The sequence below is a fragment of the Sphaeramia orbicularis genome, unplaced genomic scaffold, assembly GCF_902148855.1.
Source record: "Sphaeramia orbicularis unplaced genomic scaffold, fSphaOr1.1, whole genome shotgun sequence".
NCBI lineage: Eukaryota > Metazoa > Chordata > Actinopteri > Kurtiformes > Apogonidae > Sphaeramia > Sphaeramia orbicularis.
In genome coordinates this window covers 23,107-42,500 of record NW_021941576.1, presented here as the reverse complement: position 1 = coordinate 42,500, position 19,394 = coordinate 23,107, and the positions used below count along the sequence as shown (strand labels likewise).

At 40.5% G+C, this 19,394-nt stretch overlaps 1 protein-coding gene across 1 annotated transcript in view; it reads left to right on the top strand.

Annotated features, from left to right (window-relative positions):
• Nucleotides 1-19,152, top strand: part of LOC115416230 (ATP-binding cassette sub-family G member 2-like) — a 55,898-nt gene extending 36,746 nt beyond the window's left edge. The window contains exons 11-18 of the mRNA XM_030129976.1: nt 3,480-3,625; nt 5,744-5,829; nt 7,975-8,064; nt 8,165-8,289; nt 10,830-10,984; nt 12,174-12,263; nt 12,453-12,511; nt 18,892-19,152. Of these exons, the coding sequence (XP_029985836.1) occupies nt 3,480-3,625; nt 5,744-5,829; nt 7,975-8,064; nt 8,165-8,289; nt 10,830-10,984; nt 12,174-12,263; nt 12,453-12,511; nt 18,892-19,045 (905 nt within the window). The 3' untranslated portion in view covers nt 19,046-19,152. The remainder of the gene's footprint in view (nt 1-3,479; nt 3,626-5,743; nt 5,830-7,974; nt 8,065-8,164; nt 8,290-10,829; nt 10,985-12,173; nt 12,264-12,452; nt 12,512-18,891) is intronic.
• Nucleotides 19,153-19,394: the final 242 nt, after the last annotated feature.

Sequence of the window (19,394 nt, the reverse complement as noted above, 5' to 3'; positions counted from 1 at the left end):
GAGTCCGACCTTCACCTGAACTGATCTAAAACAAAAGATATGGTCATCGATTTTAGAAAACAACAGGACAGGCACAGAGTCACTGTAATTAAAGGTCAGACTATAGAGCAAGTGCAATCAGACAAATACCTTGGGATGATAATTGATGAAAAACTGAGTTTTACTGAAAACTGCAGATCTGTGTGTAAACAGGACCATCAGCACCTCCACCAGCACCAAAACTGGAACACTTCCACATGGACCGAACCATTTGAACTTTGTTTGGTTATTCCTTTATTGAGTCAGTTTTCTCTTTTTGTCTGGTGCCGTGGTTCGCTCAGACCTCAGTTGCAGAGAAACTCACTGAATCAAACAGTCAGATGGTCCAGTCGCCTGATTGGTCAGACCCAGGCTTGTCCCGCCTCCCTGTCCACTAAACAGGTCCAGAGGATGGCTTCATCAGTTTTTAACAATGACTCCCATCCTTTACCAGCTGAACTTCAGCTCCTTTCCTCTGGACGGAGGTTCCTAGTCCCAGGTTCAGGACACAGCGTTTCTAAAAACAGTTTTGTTCCTGTCGCCGTCACTGAGCTCAAGAAGAAACAGTGACATTGCACTTTATTTACTTATTTTAGTTATTTATTCTATTTCTTTGCTCCGTTTATTATCATTGTGACTTCAAATTTTAAAATTTTCGGTTCTTATCCTGGTTTTTATCCCAGACTGTTTTTATCTTGTCTGGGTTTTTATTGTGTTCTTTTGCATCTTGTTTTTATTTATTTGATCTTATTTATTTATTTTATTCTTTTACTCATCCATGCTGCTGTACTGATGAATGGTGGAACTCTGAGCACTGTTTGTCCTGTCTTTTTGTCCTGTCTGTAAGCTCGATCCAGTCCCTGTCTAACATGTTCAGTGTATGTCTTGTTGTAATACCAAAGCAATCACCTCGACTGCAAAACAAATCGACCCACGGGTACAAATAAAGTAACTTTGAACCTTGAACCTTCTTTGCAACAAAGTTCTTAAGGATGAGTGTTTGACCTGGCTGACATGTTTGGACTACGTCTGCAGTCTTTGTCAGAGCGTCATCTGACGTGTGAACACGTGAGTTTTAATCAGGTGACTGGCCTGGCAGGGATACAGGAAAAATGGGATAAGGGAAAAATGGGATAAGGGAAAACTTTGAACATCAGAGACCAACGAGCACAAGAGGTGGATAAAAGAGGCCAAGGAGATCAGGAAGTGGGCCAACGGTTCCATGAACTGGGACCAGGGAGCTTACACTGTCTGGCATACCTGGGACTCCATCCTCCAGAGACCACCGGACAGAGCGGAGGGTGGGGGGGTGGGGGGTAGCTGGCCTAAGAGATCCGTTAGGCTGGTCACCTGATAAAAAAACACATGCTCATACGTCAGATGACACTCTGAGAAAGACTGCAGACGAAGTCGAAACATGTCAGCGAGGTAAATCACTCACCCAAACTAACTTTGTCCCAAAGGAGAATTATTCATCTAGTCAGTGATGGTGTGATGAGGTCGGATCTTTGTGGCCAAATGCTTGACCAAAAGCCTGATCAGGCAAAGCCCCATAGAACAGTTCATTTTGGAATACTGACATCTGCTGGTGTGTTCCATGTGGACTAGCGGATCTCTGAGTATAAATGTATTATTTCTAAATCTCCATTTGAGGTTTTGCAAAGCCAGATGAAATTAATCTGTCCAGATCATGGTATATCAGTGAAGTCATACTGGTGGTATATCAAGGCGTTAATACATCAGTTGTTGTATATCAATAAAATATCATGTTCCGTATGTGGCTGTATTTGTGGATAAACTGTTCCAGAAAGTTCTCATGTGAATGGGATATATTTGAGATCAGCCAAGTTCTGTGGACGACTGAGGACTACTGCTTTTATGATTTTTATTCAGGAATAAAAACTCTTTGACAGCGTCAGGGTTCAGGCCATTCCTTCTTTTTGATAGAACTTCCTCAGCCTTAGAATTTGAAAACTTTCACTCACAGGGGACTAATGACACACATTGAAATGCATAACGAGGCAGTCATGTGATTTCAGCAAACGGGGCCTCATGTGTGCTTTGTCACACTTATTACAATACAGGCCTTGAGACTATGGAGCCAAAACCAGGACTTTAATCATTGATAGTGAAAATACAATATGAAAGTGGCCTGGGTTGGATGTGAAAAAATCAGATTTGTGCTGTTCAAATTGTCTTTACCAGATCAGATACAGGTCATGTAGGTGCAAAAAACTGGATGTGGGCCACGTTTGCTAGCAGTCTGAACGTAGCCTTAGGTGAGGAAGCCAATGGAGGCTTGGAGCTGATCACATCTGAGTCTGTCCAACTACACATGCCTCCCCTCTAAAATTATCATCTCAAGTACAACAACAACAACAAATACAATAATAATAATAATAATAATAATAATAATAATAATAATAATAACTAGAAGCACTCAGAGAGCGCAGACCTCCACCAAGGCTGATCAGTGGCCCCCCCGTGGGCCCCCCCCACGCCAAGGAGGTTATGTTTTTGCCAGGGTTTGTTTGTTTGTTTGTCTGTCTGTTTGTCTGTCCGTTAGTGTGCAACATAACTCAAAAAGTTATGGACAGATTTTGATGAAATTTTCAGGGTTTGTTGGAAATGGGCCCCCCCATGGGCCCCCCCCACCCCCGATCACCACCAAAATTGAATCATTTCTTCCTTATCCCATTTCCAACAAACCCTGAAAATTTCATCAAAATCTGTCCATAACTTTTTGAGTTATGTTGCACACTAACGGACAGACAAACAGACAGACAAACAAACAAACAAACAAACAAACAAACAAACAAACAAACCCTGACAAAAACATAACCTCCTTGGCGGAGGTAATAAACAAAGTGCCTGACAAAAACTTGGTCAACAGTTTTATGTAAATCATTTTCTGGTGGCAAATATCCCTGGAGTTAGATTGAGCCCAAAGGTAACATGTGTTAGTAATATTTGAGGATAATAAGAGGGTTAAGTCATAACCACCATTTGCAGTTTTTATTAACAAAGCCTAAAAGGCAAACAAATTCAGTTTTTTGTGTGTTCCAGTATTGAACGCTGCTGACAGATGTGTTTGTTATGTGTAAGTATGTGTATAAATTCACTACTGTAAGGCTCACACTGTACTAGCATAGAATGAACACATTTATTTTTGGGCTTTTTATGCCTTTTTATTGGATAGAAAAAGAGCAGGGACAGGGGCAATATGGGTAAAAGTCCTCTAAAATTTTATTTTACAGCAATTTTAATTATTTTAAATAATTAAAAAAATATATTTTGTGACAATTAAATGTTGTAGTGGTGGCCTGGCAGATTGCAACCAACTTGAAGAGCCAGTAAATGATGTGTTATTGTATTATTCAGTGGAAAAACAGGATAAAGTACCCGTGGATGACCTCTGTAAGTACTACTGATATTCTGACTGTGTATTTTGTCTCTCCCAGAAAACATCATTAGTGTCAAGCAGACAACGACCTTTGTTCCCTCCAGAACCATCACCTACAGCACCAGCTTCCTCACACAGTTCAGATGGGTTCTCAAAAGAACATTCCAGAACCTCATGCTCAACCCTCAGACCTCTATCGCTCAGGTAAGAAGAACTGAAACCACCTGAGAACATTTGAAGGCCATCACCAAACTGCAGCTTCTGTCAGAGACCCCGTACACAAATGGAAATCTGACTGTTTATCAGTTAGGGTTATAAAGGTTAGGGTTTAGAAGTGGTTGTCAATCTTTTTCTGTCGACACCCCCCCCCCCCCCCCCCCAACCCCAGCAACATTGTAACAGTGGTGCAATTATAACTGTTATTGAAAGAAACATCAATATTGTAACAATACATTTTGCTTTTCCTTGAATAATTTGTTGTGTAAATTACAAATTATTTCGATTTTTACTTGATCTTTACAAATGAACTCAACCAGACTGCTCCCTGAGACAATATGTTTCCAAATAAAAATAGCAAGTGTGCAATTATCTTACAACTATGACAGTAAAGTTACTTTTTTTTAAGAACAACAAGCACATTTTGGTACCAAAGATGACCAGTTGAACAATATCAGCCTGTTTCCACTGTACATCTGAGAACATTCAAGTGTAAACTGTCCAAACTGTGGACAAACACAAACATGTCCCACGTGTCTTTTCCAGTCCAGTCCTGCTCCACTGTCCAAACCTAAACTCTTTGTCTGGTCTAGTCACAGATCACCATGGCAGTAGATTTTGTTTTTTTTTTTGGTACGTCCATAAAATGAGTCCAGGGTGCTCCAATGCTAAAATGTTAGTTCCACCTGCTACATGTTGTAACCTGAAGACCCCACCCCACCCCTCCCTCGGGGGTCCACCCCACAGTTTGACAGACACTGCTGTATTCGTCTAATCCCAGATTTGCTGTATATATCTAATCCCAGATTTGCTGTATTCGTCTAATCCCAGATTTGCTGTATATATCTAATCCCAGATTTGCTGTATATGTCTAATCCCAGATTTGCTGTATATATCTAATCCCAGATTTGCTGTATATGTCTAATCCCAGATTTGCTGTATATGTCTAATCCCAGATTTGCTGTATATATCTAATCCCAGATTTGCTGTATTTGTCTAATCCCAGATTTGCTGTATATGTCTAATCCCAGATTATCTGTATATGTCTAATCCCAGATTTGCTGTATATGTCTAATCCCAGATTTGCTGTATATATCTAATCCCATATTTGCTGTATATGTCTAATCCCAGATTTGCTGTATATGTCTAATCCCAGATTTGCTGTATATGTCTAATCCCAGATTTGCTGTATATGTCTAATCCCAGATTTGCTGTATATATCTAATTCCAGATTTGCTGTATATGTCTAATCCCAGATTTGCTGTATATGTCTAATCCCAGATTTGCTGTATATATCTAATCCCAGATTTGCTGTATATGTCTAATCCCAGATTTGCTGTATATATCTAATCCCAGATTTGCTGTATATGTCTAATCCCAGATTTGCTGTATATATCTAATCCCATATTTGCTGTATATGTCTAATCCCAGATTTGCTGTATATATCTAATCCCAGATTTGCTGTATATGTCTAATCCCAGATTTGCTGTATATGTCTAATCCCAGATTTGCTGTATATATCTAATCCCAGATTTGCTGTATATATCTAATCCCAGATTTGCTGTATATATCTAATCCCAGATTTGCTGTACATGTCTAATCCCAGATTTGCTGTATATGTCTAATCCCAGATTTGCTGTATATGTCTAATCCCAGATTTGCTGTATATATCTAATCCCAGATTTGCTGTATATGTCTAATCCCAGATTTGCTGTATATATCTAATCCCAGATTTGCTGTATATATCTAATCCCAGATTTGCTGTATATGTCTAATCCCAGATTTGCTGTATATATCTAATCCCAGATTTGCTGTATATATCTAATCCCAGATTTGCTGTATATATCTAATCCCAGATTTGCTGTACATGTCTAATCCCAGATTTGCTGTATATGTCTAATCCTAGATTTGCTGTATATGTCTAATCCCAGATTATCTGTATATATCTAATCCCAGATTTGCTGTATATATCTAATCCCAGATTTGCTGTATATATCTAATCCCAGATTTGCTGTACATGTCTAATCCCAGATTTGCTGTATATGTCTAATCCCAGATTATCTGTATTAGTCTGATCCCAGATTATCTGTTTTGTTCTTCGTTCAGGTGGCAGTCACCATCTTCCTGGCTTTGGTAGTTGGAGCCATTTTCTTCAATGTGAGCGATGATCCAAACAGTGGGATTCAAAACAGGTCGGATGTTCCACAAAGTCTGTTTACAGCTTTATTACTGAGCCTTTAGAACACACATTCATGGTGCCATCATTTCACTGAAGTCTGTTTATGTCCTAAGGTTTATTTCTTTATGGACACAGAATGACCTACTGAATCAAGCCCAGATCATAACACTGACCCCACAGGCTGGTACTGTAGGCACTAGGCATGATGGGTAATCACTTTCTTCTCACCCTGATGTGTCCATCACTCTGGAACAGGGTCAGTCTAGACCAGGGCTGTTAGACTCATTTTAGTTTAGGGGCCACATTCAGCCTAATATAATCTAAAGAGGGCCGGACCAGTGAAATAATATAAATAATAGGAGAAGAACTTTTGAGGGAACAAAGTAAATTCTGTAATGAAAATGTTTTGGATTTGAACATAACATGAACAACTCGAAAAGCCCTTGGAGAGCACAGACCTCCACCAAGGCAGATCCAAATTGCATTTACTTCTCTTAAGACATTTCAGGATTTTCACATTTTTTGTAAAACAACAGTTGTTTAATATAAACATTTTCATGTAATTTTACTTTTTTACACTAAAACAAAGATAACATTTGCTGTTTTCATTATTTATAGGTTTAATATGATAGTATTTTACTGGTTCCGACAAAATTGATATCTAATTAAGTCTGCATGTGGAATCTGAATTCAAATGATTTTGACATCCTCAATTGTTAATTTCTTCAGTGTAATTTTTTTGTATTTCACAAATTCATCCTATGGGCCAGATTGGAATCTTTAGTGGACTGGATTTGGCCCCAGGCCGCATGTTTGACACCTGTGATCTGGACTCATCAGACCACATGACCCTTTTCTACTGGAACACAATCCAATCTGTATGTTCTCTATCAAACTGAAATGAGAAAATACTCAGTGCATCAGTTAGAATTAAAGAACATGTCCGAACTGAAGCACATTAATCACTATGAACCATTTGTTTAACCCTTAAAGACCCAAACAGCCACTGGTGACCTAAACCATCTGCTGATCTAAACTGTTTAGTTCCTGTTGATCCACTAATCCTATCAATCCATGTCAATAACTGGTGTCAAATACAGTTCTTCATCTTCTCATGGTCATCAGATATGACCATATTTGGATGTTCAGAGGCTCCGTAGTTACCATGGAAACACCATCATCTTCTCCAACATTGATTCTCCAGTCGAACCCATGCAGTTGGATCAATGACAGTGGATGGACACACTGGGTTTATGTTCAGTTCATGACAGATTGGACTGAAAAAGACACTGTTTATTCAGTTTGATCTGTTTCTGATAGAAGAACCATCAACTGTAATCTGAGCTTTAATGAACATCTACAGGATCAATAAATAAAATATAGGAAAATACATGATTTACACTGAAAAAAATGCAAAATAAGGAGGATAATTATTACAATCACTGGTGATAAATCACTTGAGAAAGGTTGAATATGTAGAAAACTTCCTTTGGGAAGTGACACAAAAGTGTTGGGTTCATTCAGTCCTAATCTAATCCTAACCCTAATCCTAACCCTAACCCTAACCCTAACCCAGGCAGGAACTGTTTTTGGCCCAGTTGTGTATTTGGTCTTTGGAGCTCAGAGTTTAGATTTAGGAGGATGGAATGGTAGAAATAGATTCTAAGGTTTTCATTGGCGTATCCTCATCTGTTAAACAACTCATTTTTTTCTTTAATATGTGTCAAAGGTCCACCATGTTCCCACAGTAGCTCAGTATTTTCCAGTTCTAAACCCTGTAGCGCCCTCTGGTGGATCACTGTCACCTGCTGGCTTTGACAGTGCTCCAGTGCACCACACTGTTCTTTTGTTTGTTTGTTTGTTTGTTTGTTTGTTTTTAAAGTTCTTCTTTACCCTTGAGATTGAGCAGCAGCCGATGAACTGAATACATTTGATTTAATTTCTACAAAGTCTTCACTCCATTTTTGTGAGTCTTGATAGACTGTAAACGGTCACTTGACTTGTTCACAGGCTTTACTATACAACTGATACAACTGCGGGGGGGGGCGGCGCTCATTGAACTGGACCTGAAACCAAATCTATATGGACTCCTGTTTGGAGCTGAAGAGTGAACACATGTGACTTTGTGTCGCTCATCTTGTTGTTTTCTTGACTCCAGGTTCGGCGCTCTCTTCTTCATCGTGGTTAATCAGTGCTTCAGCTCGCTGTCATCGGCCGAACTCTTCATCACAGAGCGGAAGCTCTTCATGTAGGTTGGACTCCCACCTCTGTCCATCTGTCCATCTGTCCATCTGTCCCTAAATGTTAAAGACAAACATGGATCAGAATTTGTTCCCCTCTGGTTTCAGTCATGAGTACATCAGTGGATACTACCGTGTGTCTGTCTACTTCCTGTGTAAAATCCTGTCTGACATCATCACCCTCAGGACCATCCCTGCCATCGTCTTCAGCTGTGTGGCATACTTCATGATCGGTGGGTGGGACTTGAACCTTCATTTACCTTTTATGCCCCGTTTCCACTACGTGGTATCGACTCGACTCAACTCAGCCTTTTTGCGTTTCCATTACATAAAAGGACCTGGAATCTGGTACCTGGTCCTAGTTTTTTGGACTCTGGTACCTGGTCCTAGTTTTTTGGAATCTGGTACCTGGTCCTAGTTTTTTGGAATCTGGTACCTGGTCCTAGTTTTTTGGACTCTGGTACCTGGTCCTAGTTTTTTGGACTCTGGTACCTGCTACTAGTTTTTTGGAATCTGGTACCTGGTCCTAGTTTTTTGGAATCTGGTACCTGGTCCTAGTTTTTTGGACTCTGGTACCTGGTCCTAGTTTTTTGGTACCTCCTCCTCTGCTGAGGTTCCAGGACTGGGGACCAGATCCTAAAGGTGACACTGTGTAAACACTGCAGACCTCTGATTGGTCAGAGTGGTGTGTGTGCTGTTTCCATGTGTTTGTTTCATCCATATAATACCATATGGTTGTGCTGTGCAAACCTCCGTTTCCCACAATGCACGTTGCAACAAAATTCCTCAGATGCCCCAGTGACGTCCTGGGTCGGTTTTTAAACACACAATTTGTTTATAGTGGATGGAACTAAGAAACTGTTCACCATGAGGGAAGAGATTCAGGAGAGTAATGACAGACAGACTAACGGACGAATGAGACTGAGGATATGACTGAGGATGGACAGATCTGAGGAAACTCTGCTCACAAAAGTCTCCTGCACCTTTAAAGTGTAGATTGTGTTGTGAAATATGACCGTAATGCACAGTATGTTCTGTAAACGAAGCAAGCAGTCCTGCTGAGCAGAAACGTGACAATAGCAGTGTGGACATACAGTATGTATGTATATATACCCCCCCCCCCCCTTTCAATTTTGTCTGGATCTGCCACTGCATGGGCTTCAGTATTGTCTTTGAAATCACTGTTCCTTTTCCTACTGTTGTTTCCATCTCAATACAGCATTTGGGATAATTCAAATGTCTGTCTGCATCATGTATCTCTTAAATTATTTTCATTGATTGTCATACAGTTGTCGTATCTTCTTTGTAATTACTGGATATGGTTACATGATGATTTTTAAATCCGAGTTATTTTTTCAGAAGAAATTAATTCGGAACTAAAGTATTTTCTCCTGTTTACATGGAAATGTTAAACCTGAATAAAGGTTTACATGAGGTATTAATGAGGTAGAGCAGTGAGCAGAAGGGTTTGTGCTGCAGTGCTCATGTTGCTTTGTTCTGGCTGCCCTTCTGTTAGCTTAGCCCTTCTGTTAGCTTAGCCCTTCTGTTAGCTTAGCTTAGCCCTTCTGTTAGCTTAGCCCTTCTGTTAGCTTAACTTAGCCCTTCTGTTAGCTTAGCCCTTCTGTTAGCTTAGCTTAGCCCTTCTGCTAGCTTAGCCCTTCTGTTAGCTTAGCTTAGCCCTTCTGTTAGCTTAGCTTAGCATAGTCACTGCATTTCCATGGTCACACATATCCAGTTTTTTAAAGGTGATTTGTCGTCTTTTGTCAGTGATTTTGTCAAATCCGATTCTCTCTAATTATTTCTTCAGATCTGCGACTTACTGCACTCATACAATCTGTGGACTGTTGTGTTGACGGAAGTTGGAAAATCTTTTTGTTGAAGGGATGCATGCGCTAAATTAGCTTTGCTTTAGCGTTTTAGCTTTGCATTAGTTTTTATTTCCCAGATTTTCTTCCTGCAGTAAGTCACATGACCATGATCTGAGCCTCAGTTTGTGATCATATTGACCCCAGTGGACTAAAGGAATGATTAGGGAGAACTGAACTGACCCAAATCACTCCTAAAATACTACAGATCACCTCTAAAAGCCTGGCTACGTCTGAGCAGAGGAATGAAGCCATTATGCTAAGCTAGGCTAAGCTAACGTTAGGGCTGCAGTTCAAACTGTTTGTCCCACTGGTGGAACTCATTAGTTCAGGACAAATGAATGAATCCAAAGCCAGTGTTGAACTGTTCCTTCAGGGTTTTCCAGGCTGGTAGATCCCATCAGAATATTCCACTGGAACGCTTTGGGAAGACTAGACTGCGGTGCAGATTCTTCCACCAGCGCAGAATGTGTGCGTCATCGCCACAGGACAAGACACTGAGCATGTGCAGAATGGAAGGAATAAAGTCCAAACGGAATAAAGGCTTTACATGTCCAGGAAGAATTTAGAGCGCAGTTAAAAGAGGATTAAACCAGTGACTTTAATCAGGTTTAAATTTAATCTGAACTTTTCTGTTTCAACTGGAATAAGGTGTTTACATGGACATCTGAAATAGGATCCAACCTTTAATCAGATTAAACCAGGAATAAAAGTTGTCATGGAAACACATGGATTGTCTTGAACACTGCTATTGAAACTTTAATCATTTTTTGGTCATTGTTCCTCATGTTTTGCAGGTTCTTTTCTATTTACTGTGATATTCCTGTAGTCAGATCCACCCTAATGCTTCCTCTGTGGTGCAGGTCTGAAGCCCACAGCTGAAGCTTTCTTCTTGTTCTTGTGTGCAGGTCTGAAGCCCACAGCTGAAGCCTTCTTCCTCTTCATGTTCACGGTGGCTCTGGTGTCCTACACGGCCACCTCCATGGCTCTGGCCATCTCTGCAGACCAGACGGTGGTGGCCATCGCTAACATCTTCATGACCATCGCCTGTGTCTTCATGATGGTAACAGACAAACTACACCTGCACATCTGAGTAGGACGTCCCAGTTTTAGGACTTCTGTTCTGATCCAGTTCTTAATTTGACCAGTGTATTTTTTATATATTAGTAACCCCCCCAAAAAATTTCATCCCAGTCCGTACAGTTTTAGAACCCCCCCCCCACCTCCATCTTTAGGGTGTCCGTCAGCCCAGTAAAATCCTTCATTTGTGGGTTAGTTCTGCCATGTTTGCATGTGCAAATGTCATATTAGAGGTTTTGGGGGATGCTCCTGTCGTTTATGAAGGTCTCATTACATGTACAGGTCAAAGGTCACATGATTTTAAACAAGGTCCAGGTCATGTGACAGTTCAAAATGGGTCCAATCCCAGGTTTTTTCAGATTTCTTTCTGTCCTAGTCTGATTTGACAGATCTGCACTCAGAACATCTGAGCCTACTGTACCCATCTGGTACCATCCCTTTTCTGTGCTTCAGCAGGTACCACATTTCTTTTTCCAGAGAAGGGGGGGTGGCTGTGGCTCAGTTGGTACAGCAGGTTGTCCAATGACCAAAGGGTCGGCGGTTCAAATCCTGTCCACAGGTTGTAGTGTCCTTGGGCGAGACACTGAACCTTCAGCTGCTCCTGTGCACAGACTGTCCTAACCCTGGATGATCCCATCACACACACCTGGAAGGCACTGCCTGGACCCACTGGAGAAAGAAAAGTTCTGCAGTGAAATCAGCCCTGAGTGCAGATCTGTCGAATCAGACTAAGGCAGAAAGAAATCTGAAAAAACCTGGGATTGGACCCATTTTGAACTGTCACATGACCTTGACCTTGTCTAAAATCATGTGACCTTTGACCTGTACATGATTGTAGACCTTCATAAACGACAGTTCCATCCTCCAAAACCTCTAATATGACATTTACATGAGCAGATCTGGCAGAACTAACCCACAAATGAAGGATTTTCCATTAAAAATGGGTTTTCTGCACTGGGCAGATAGGCACCCTAAACATGGAGGTGGGGGGTCTAAAACTGTACGGACTGGGACGAAATTTTTTTGTGGAGTTACTGATGTATAAGAGATTAACTGGTCAAATTAAGAGCTGGATCAGAAAAGAAGTCCCAAAAATGGGACGTCCTATTATATCTTTACTTTATGCCTTTTTCTGTCTATTTTATCATTATTATTATTTTTTTAATATCTAGATATTTGCTGGTTTACTTGTGAGTCTTCCGTCCATCGTCAGCTGGTTGGCCTGGTTGAAATACTTCAGTATTCCACGTTATGGCCTCGGTGTAAGTATATAATATGTATTTATATATAAGTAAATAAATACAGCAGCATTCACACAACATTAAACCTTTAACTAGGGCTGCTGTTGGTTGGGTTGTTGAGCTTTGAGATTCAGTGGAATTCTCCAAATTTGCAGTGAAATGAATCATGTGTTGAATAATAAAACATGTGTGTCATGTGTTTGTGTTCAGGCTCTACAGGTGAATGAGTTTGTGGGTCTGAAATTCTGTGAGCTGTTGAACCACACTGTGTAAGTAACACACTCACACCCACAAGTACAGATGTGTATTCTATAGATGTGATCACGTGTTTATTCTGTGGATGTGATCACATGTGTGTTTGTTCTGTGGATGTGATCACATGTGTTTGTTCTGTGGATGTGATCACATGTGTTTGTTCTGTGGATGTGATCACATGTGTTTATTCTGTGGATGTGATCACATGTGTTTGTTCTGTGGATGTGATCACATGTGTTTATTCTGTGGATGTGATCACATGTGTGTTTGTTCTGTGGATGGGATCACATGTGTTTATTCTGTGGATGTGATCACATGTGTGTTTGTTCTGTGGATGTGATCACGTGTTTATTCTGTGGATGTGATCACATGTGTGTTTGTTCTGTGGATGTGATCACATGTGTTTGTTCTGTGGATGTGATCACATGTGTTTGTTCTGTGGATGTGATCACATGTGTTTGTTCTGTGGATGTGATCACATGTGTTTATTCTGTGGATGTGATCACATGTGTTTATTCTGTGGATGTGATCACATGTGTTTATTCTGTGGATGTGATCACATGTGTTTGTTCTGTGGATGTGATCACATGTGTTTATTCTGTGGATGTGATCACATGTGTGTTTGTTCTGTGGATGTGATCACATGTGTTTATTCTGTGGATGTGATCACATGTGTTTATTCTGTGGATGTGATCACATGTGTGTTTGTTCTGTGGATGTGATCACATGTGTTTATTCTGTGGATGTGATCACATGTGTTTGTTCTGTGGATGTGATCACATGTGTTTATTCTGTGGATGTGATCACATGTGTGTTTGTTCTGTGGATGTGATCACATGTGTGTTTGTTCTGTGGATGTGATCACATGTGTGTTTGTTCTGTGGATGTGATCACATGTGTTTGTTCTGTGGATGTGATCACATGTGTTTGTTCTGTGGATGTGATCACATGTGTTTATTCTGTGGATGTGATCACATGTGTGTTTGTTCTGTGGATGTGATCACATGTGTGTTTGTTCTGTGGATGTGATCACATGTGTTTGTTCTGTGGATGTGATCACATGTGTTTGTTCTGTGGATGTGATCACATGTGTGTTTGTTCTGTGGATGTGATCACATGTGTGTTTGTTCTGTGGATGTGATCACATGTGTTTGTTCTGTGGATGTGATCACATGTGTGTTTGTTCTGTGGATGTGATCACATGTGTGTTTGTTCTGTGGATGTGATCACATGTGTTTATTCTGTGGATGTGATCACATGTGTGTTTGTTCTGTGGATGTGATCACATGTGTGTTTGTTCTGTGGATGTGATCACATGTGTTTATTCTGTGGATGTGATCACATGAGTTTATTCTGTGGATGTGATCACATGTGTTTGTTCTGTGGATGTGATCACATGTGTTTGTTCTGTGGATGTGATCACATGTGTTTATTCTGTGGATGTGATCACATGTGTTTGTTCTGTGGATGTGATCACATGTGTTTGTTCTGTGGATGTGATCACATGTGTTTATTCTGTGGATGTGATCACATGTGTGTTTGTTCTGTGGATGTGATCACATGTGTTTGTTCTGTGGATGTGATCACATGTGTGTTTGTTCTGTGGATGTGATCACATGTGTGTTTGTTCTGTGGATGTGATCACATGTGTTTATTCTGTGGATGTGATCACATGTGTGTTTGTTCTGTGGATGTGATCACATGTGTGTTTGTTCTGTGGATGTGATCACATGTGTTTATTCTGTGGATGTGATCACATGAGTTTATTCTGTGGATGTGATCACATGTGTTTGTTCTGTGGATGTGATCACATGTGTTTGTTCTGTGGATGTGATCACATGTGTTTATTCTGTGGATGTGATCACATGTGTTTGTTCTGTGGATGTGATCACATGTGTTTATTCTGTGGATGTGATCACATGTGTGTTTGTTCTGTGGATGGGATCACATGTGTTTATTCTGTGGATGTGATCACATGTGTGTTTGTTCTGTGGATGTGATCACGTGTTTATTCTGTGGATGTGATCACATGTGTGTTTGTTCTGTGGATGTGATCACATGTGTTTGTTCTGTGGATGTGATCACATGTGTTTATTCTGTGGATGTGATCACATGTGTTTATTCTGTGGATGTGATCACATGTGTTTGTTCTGTGGATGTGATCACATGTGTTTATTCTGTGGATGTGATCACATGTGTGTTTATTCAGTGGATGTGATCACATGTGTTTGTTTTTTCAGTGGATGTGATCACATGTGTTTGTTTTTTCAGTGGATGTGATCACATGTGTTTATTCTGTGGATGTGATCACATGTGTTTATTCTGTGGATGTGATCACATGTGTTTATTCTGTGGATGTGATCACGTGTTTATTCAGTGGATGTGATCACATGTGTGTGTTTATTCTGTGGATGTGATCACGTGTTTATTCAGTGGATGTGATCACATGTGTTTGTTTTTTCAGTGGATGTGATCACATGTGTTTGTTTTTTCAGTGGATGTGATCACATGTGTTTATTCAGTGGATGTGATCACATGTGTTTATTCAGTGGATGTGATCACGTGTGTGTGTTTATTCAGTGGATGTGATCACGTGTGTGTTTATTCTGTGGATGTGATCACATGTGTTTATTCAGTGGATGTGATCACGTGTGTGTTTATTCTGTGGATGTGATCACATGTGTGTGTGTATTCAGTGGATGTGATCACATGTGTGAAATAAACCCACACCAGGGTTCAGACTCCACCTGCTGGATAAAAGGGTGCATTACATCTAGTCTCCAGTCAGTCACATTCAAGCTTTGACACTTTTTCACAGCTGCTATGACCCCGTTTTTTCAACGCTGAACCCTTTTTCTCCAAAGTGTTTACGCACAAAACTCAGAATTCCAGCTTCATTCACAGTCTGTCACTGTTCTGACAAAACCAAACAATTGGATCAAAACTATTTGACCTGTAGGCCTATTCAAAACCAAACCATGTTTTCAGATACAGCAGTGCAGGTTACAGTCCATCCTGTTCATGATTAAAATACCTACGACTTAATTAGTTACAAAGAGTGTTGTTTGTGTTTATCTCATTTATGTTTTAATTGGATGATTTACTGATCAGATCAAAGAGCTGTGAGATTATGGACTGATTTTTATTATCAGTCTAATGCACTGGTGTCAAACATACGGGGCCAAATCCGGCCCCCCAAAGGGTCCAGTCCGGCCTGCCAAAGGGTCCAGTTCAGCCCCCCAAAGGGTCCAGTCCAGCCCCCAAAGGGTCCAGTCCAGCCCCCCAAAGGGTCCAGTTCAGCCCCCCAAAGGGTCCAGTCCAGCCCCCCAAAGGGTCCAGTTCAGCCCCCCAAAGGGTCCAGTCCAGCCCCCAAAGGGTCCAGTCCAGCCCCCCAAAGGGTCCAGTCCGGCCCTGGGGATGAATTAGTGAACTGCATAAATTCCACTCAGATGTGCCCAGTCCTGTTAGTTCAGTTCCACATTCAGACCAGTTCAGTCTGCAGTGGACAGGACCAGTCACATACTGTCAGAAGAACAGAAATAATGACAACTGACAATGTTTCTGTTTGGAAATGGAAATATTTTCATGGATTTACACTAAAACTAAGGAAAATTTCTCAAAAAATGTGACTAAGTTGAACAAATGTGAACAACCTTATATTCCTCTTTTCCTGGTCCGGTCTGCTGCAGATCAGATTGAGCTGAATGTGGAAGTGAACTAACAGGAGTTGGACAGAACTGCTCTAATGCACAGGTGTCACCTGTTCATCCTCCAAACCTCTGTGATCACGTCACAGTTAATGCTCGGATGTGAATTACACATTTTGTTTGGTTTATTTCTAGTTCAGGGTTTAATTAATGAGGCCAGTGATGACTGCCTCCATTTGAGTTGGAGCTGGTGACAGAATTAGGATCCATGACATAGAAGTCACTGGATTGGAGATATGACTGTTCAGATTTTAATAGACCTCTGTTCTGTGCACTGTAAAAAAAATCTGTAATTTAACAGAATTTTCACTGTTTATTTGACAGATTTTTCCTGTATTTTTCAGATACAGGAAAATATCAATGAAATGACACAAACAGACTGTGATTGTACATGTCAAATGGAAAAGAACACACAAAAAAAAACTGTAACTCTGAAGAACCAAAAAATGTACATTTTTTAAAAGAAATTTTTCTTTTTTCACAGAAAAATACAGTTAAAATACATTTGCAAATGTATCATAATTTCACAAATATTTATTTTCTATTAATGAGATTAAACTGTTAATTTAAAGTTTAATACTGTAAAAAAAAAAAAAAATTAAGTAAAACAAAACCAGATAAAATTCCTGACAGTTAATGGTAACAGAAGTATTAGTTCTGTCAGTTGAACCAGACTTGTTTGTTCATTGACAAATATCTTGTGTAATTACAGGAGGTTTCACAACAAAACTGTTGAATAAATGTATTTTTGTGAATGTATAACATGTATAAGCACTGATAAACTGTCCAAATACAGTTTTTATCAGTGGATTGGACAACTGAGTCTGACTGAAAATTATTTATATATATATTTATAGGGAATTGGATTGTTTTAATGCATGTAAATATTCTTTATTAAACATTAAAAAGTCACAAAAATATGCAAAATCTCATGTAAAGTTAGGACAAAAAACTGAATTTTAATTATAAAAAATTACCGTATTTTTATCAGATGGTTATTTTCTGTTATTTAACAGTATTTTTTCGGTGCCCCTGCTGCTGGAATAATACTGTTTTTTTACGGTTTTTGTTTTTACAGTGTGTCTGACTAACAATCACATCTGATCAGATTCCAAGATTCCAGATTTTAGTTGCTCACGCTGTTAAGAAAAAAACATCAGAGTGACAAATGAGCAAGAAACATCCAGCCCATACTCAGTCCAGTACTGGACAGTGGTCAGTCCAGTACTGGACAGTGGTCAGTCCAGTACAGGACAGTGGTCAGTCCAGTACAGGACAGTGGTCAGTCCAGTACTGGACAGTGGTCAGTCCAGTACAGGACAGTAGTCAGTCCAGTACAGGACAGTAGTCAGTCCAGTACAGGACAGTGGTCAGTCCAGTACAGGACAGTAGTCAGTCCAGTACTGGACAGTGGTCAGTCCAGTAAAGGACAGTAGTCAGTCCAGTACAGGACAGTGGTCAGTCCAGTACAGGACAGTAGTAAGTCCAGTACTGGACAGTGGTCAGTCCAGTACAGGACAGTGGTCAGTCCAGTACAGGACAGTAGTCAGTCCATAGATAACTCAAAAAGTTATGGATGGATTTGGATGAAATTTTCAGGAAATGTTGATACTGGCACAAGGAACAAATGGTTAACTGCTGGTCTTTTCGGTGTTTGTTCTAACTCTAACCTCTGCTGGTCTTTTCGGTGTTTGTTCTAACTCTAACCTCTGCTGGTCTTTTCGGTGTTTGTTCTAACTCTAACCTCTGCTGGTCTTTTCGGTGTTTGTTCTAACTCTAACCTCTGCTGGTCTTTTCGGTGTTTGTTCTAACTCTAACCTCTGCTGGTCTTTTCGGTGTTTGTCCTAACTCTAACCTCTGCTGGTCTTTTCGGTGTTTGTTCTAACTCTAACCTCTGCTGGTCTTTTCGGTGTTTGTTCTAACTCTAACCTCTGCTGGTCTTTTCGGTGTTTGTTCTAACTCTAACCTCTGCTGGTCTTTTCGGTGTTTGTTCTAACTCTAACCTCTGCTGGTCTTTTCGGTGTTTGTTCTAACTCTAAGCTCTGCTGGTCTTTTCGGTGTTTGTTCTAACTCTAAGCTCTGCTGGTCTTTTCGGTGTTTGTTCTAACTCTAACCCCTGCTGGTCTTTTCGGTGTTTTTTCTAACTCTAACCTCTGCTGGTCTTTTCGGTGTTTGTTCTAACTCTAACCTCTGCTGGTCTTTTCGGTGTTTGTTCTAACTCTAACCTCTGCTGGTCTTTTCGGTGTTTGTTCTAACTCTAACCTCTGCTGGTCTTTTCGGTGTTTGTTCTAACTCTAACCTCTGCTGGTCTTTTCGGTGTTTGTTCTAACTCTAACCTCTGCTGGTCTTTTCGGTGTTTGTTCTAACTCTAACCTCTGCTGGTCTTTTCGGTGTTTGTTCTAACTCTAACCTCTGCTGGTCTTTTCGGTGTTTGTTCTAACTCTAACCTCTGCTGGTCTTTTCGGTGTTTGTTCTAACTCTAAGCTCTGCTGGTCTTTTCGGTGTTTGTTCTAACTCTAAGCTCTGCTGGTCTTTTCGGTGTTTGTTCTAACTCTAAGCTCTGCTGGTCTTTTCGGTGTTTGTTCTAACTCTAAGCTCTGCTGGTCTTTTCGGTGTTTGTTCTAACTCTAAGCTCTGCTGGTCTTTTCGGTGTTTGTTCTAACTCTAAGCTCTGCTGGTCTTTTCAGTGTTTGTCGGACAGGTGAGGACTTCCTGCAGACCCAGGGGGTGGACTACTCCACCTGGGGGCTCTGGCAGAACCACGTGGCTCTGAGCGTCATGACCGTCGTCTTCCTCACCATCGCTTACCTCAAACTGCGCTTCATCAGGAAGTTCACCTAAAAAAAAAAAAAAACAGGCGTTCACTTCGGCTTCCATCAGCAGCACCACCGTCATCCATGAACCATCCAAAACTACATCAGTCAACTTTGACCTCCACCACTGACAGGTGCTTCAACTAAAAAAAGAGATTTGACCTGAACCCATGAAAACATTCAGTTCAGCCTTTGTGTGAATCAGCCTGATGAACAGGAACAGCAGCTGTCACTGTGTTTGTTCAGTAGAATACTCGATTGTTTTGGCAGATTTTTTTTTATGGTTTATTCATCGGCTAAAATGTCCTTCGGGGGTCAAATGAGTGTCCATTTTTGTCCAAAACAGTTGTCCTAAAGTCATAGAAGTGTGTGTAAAT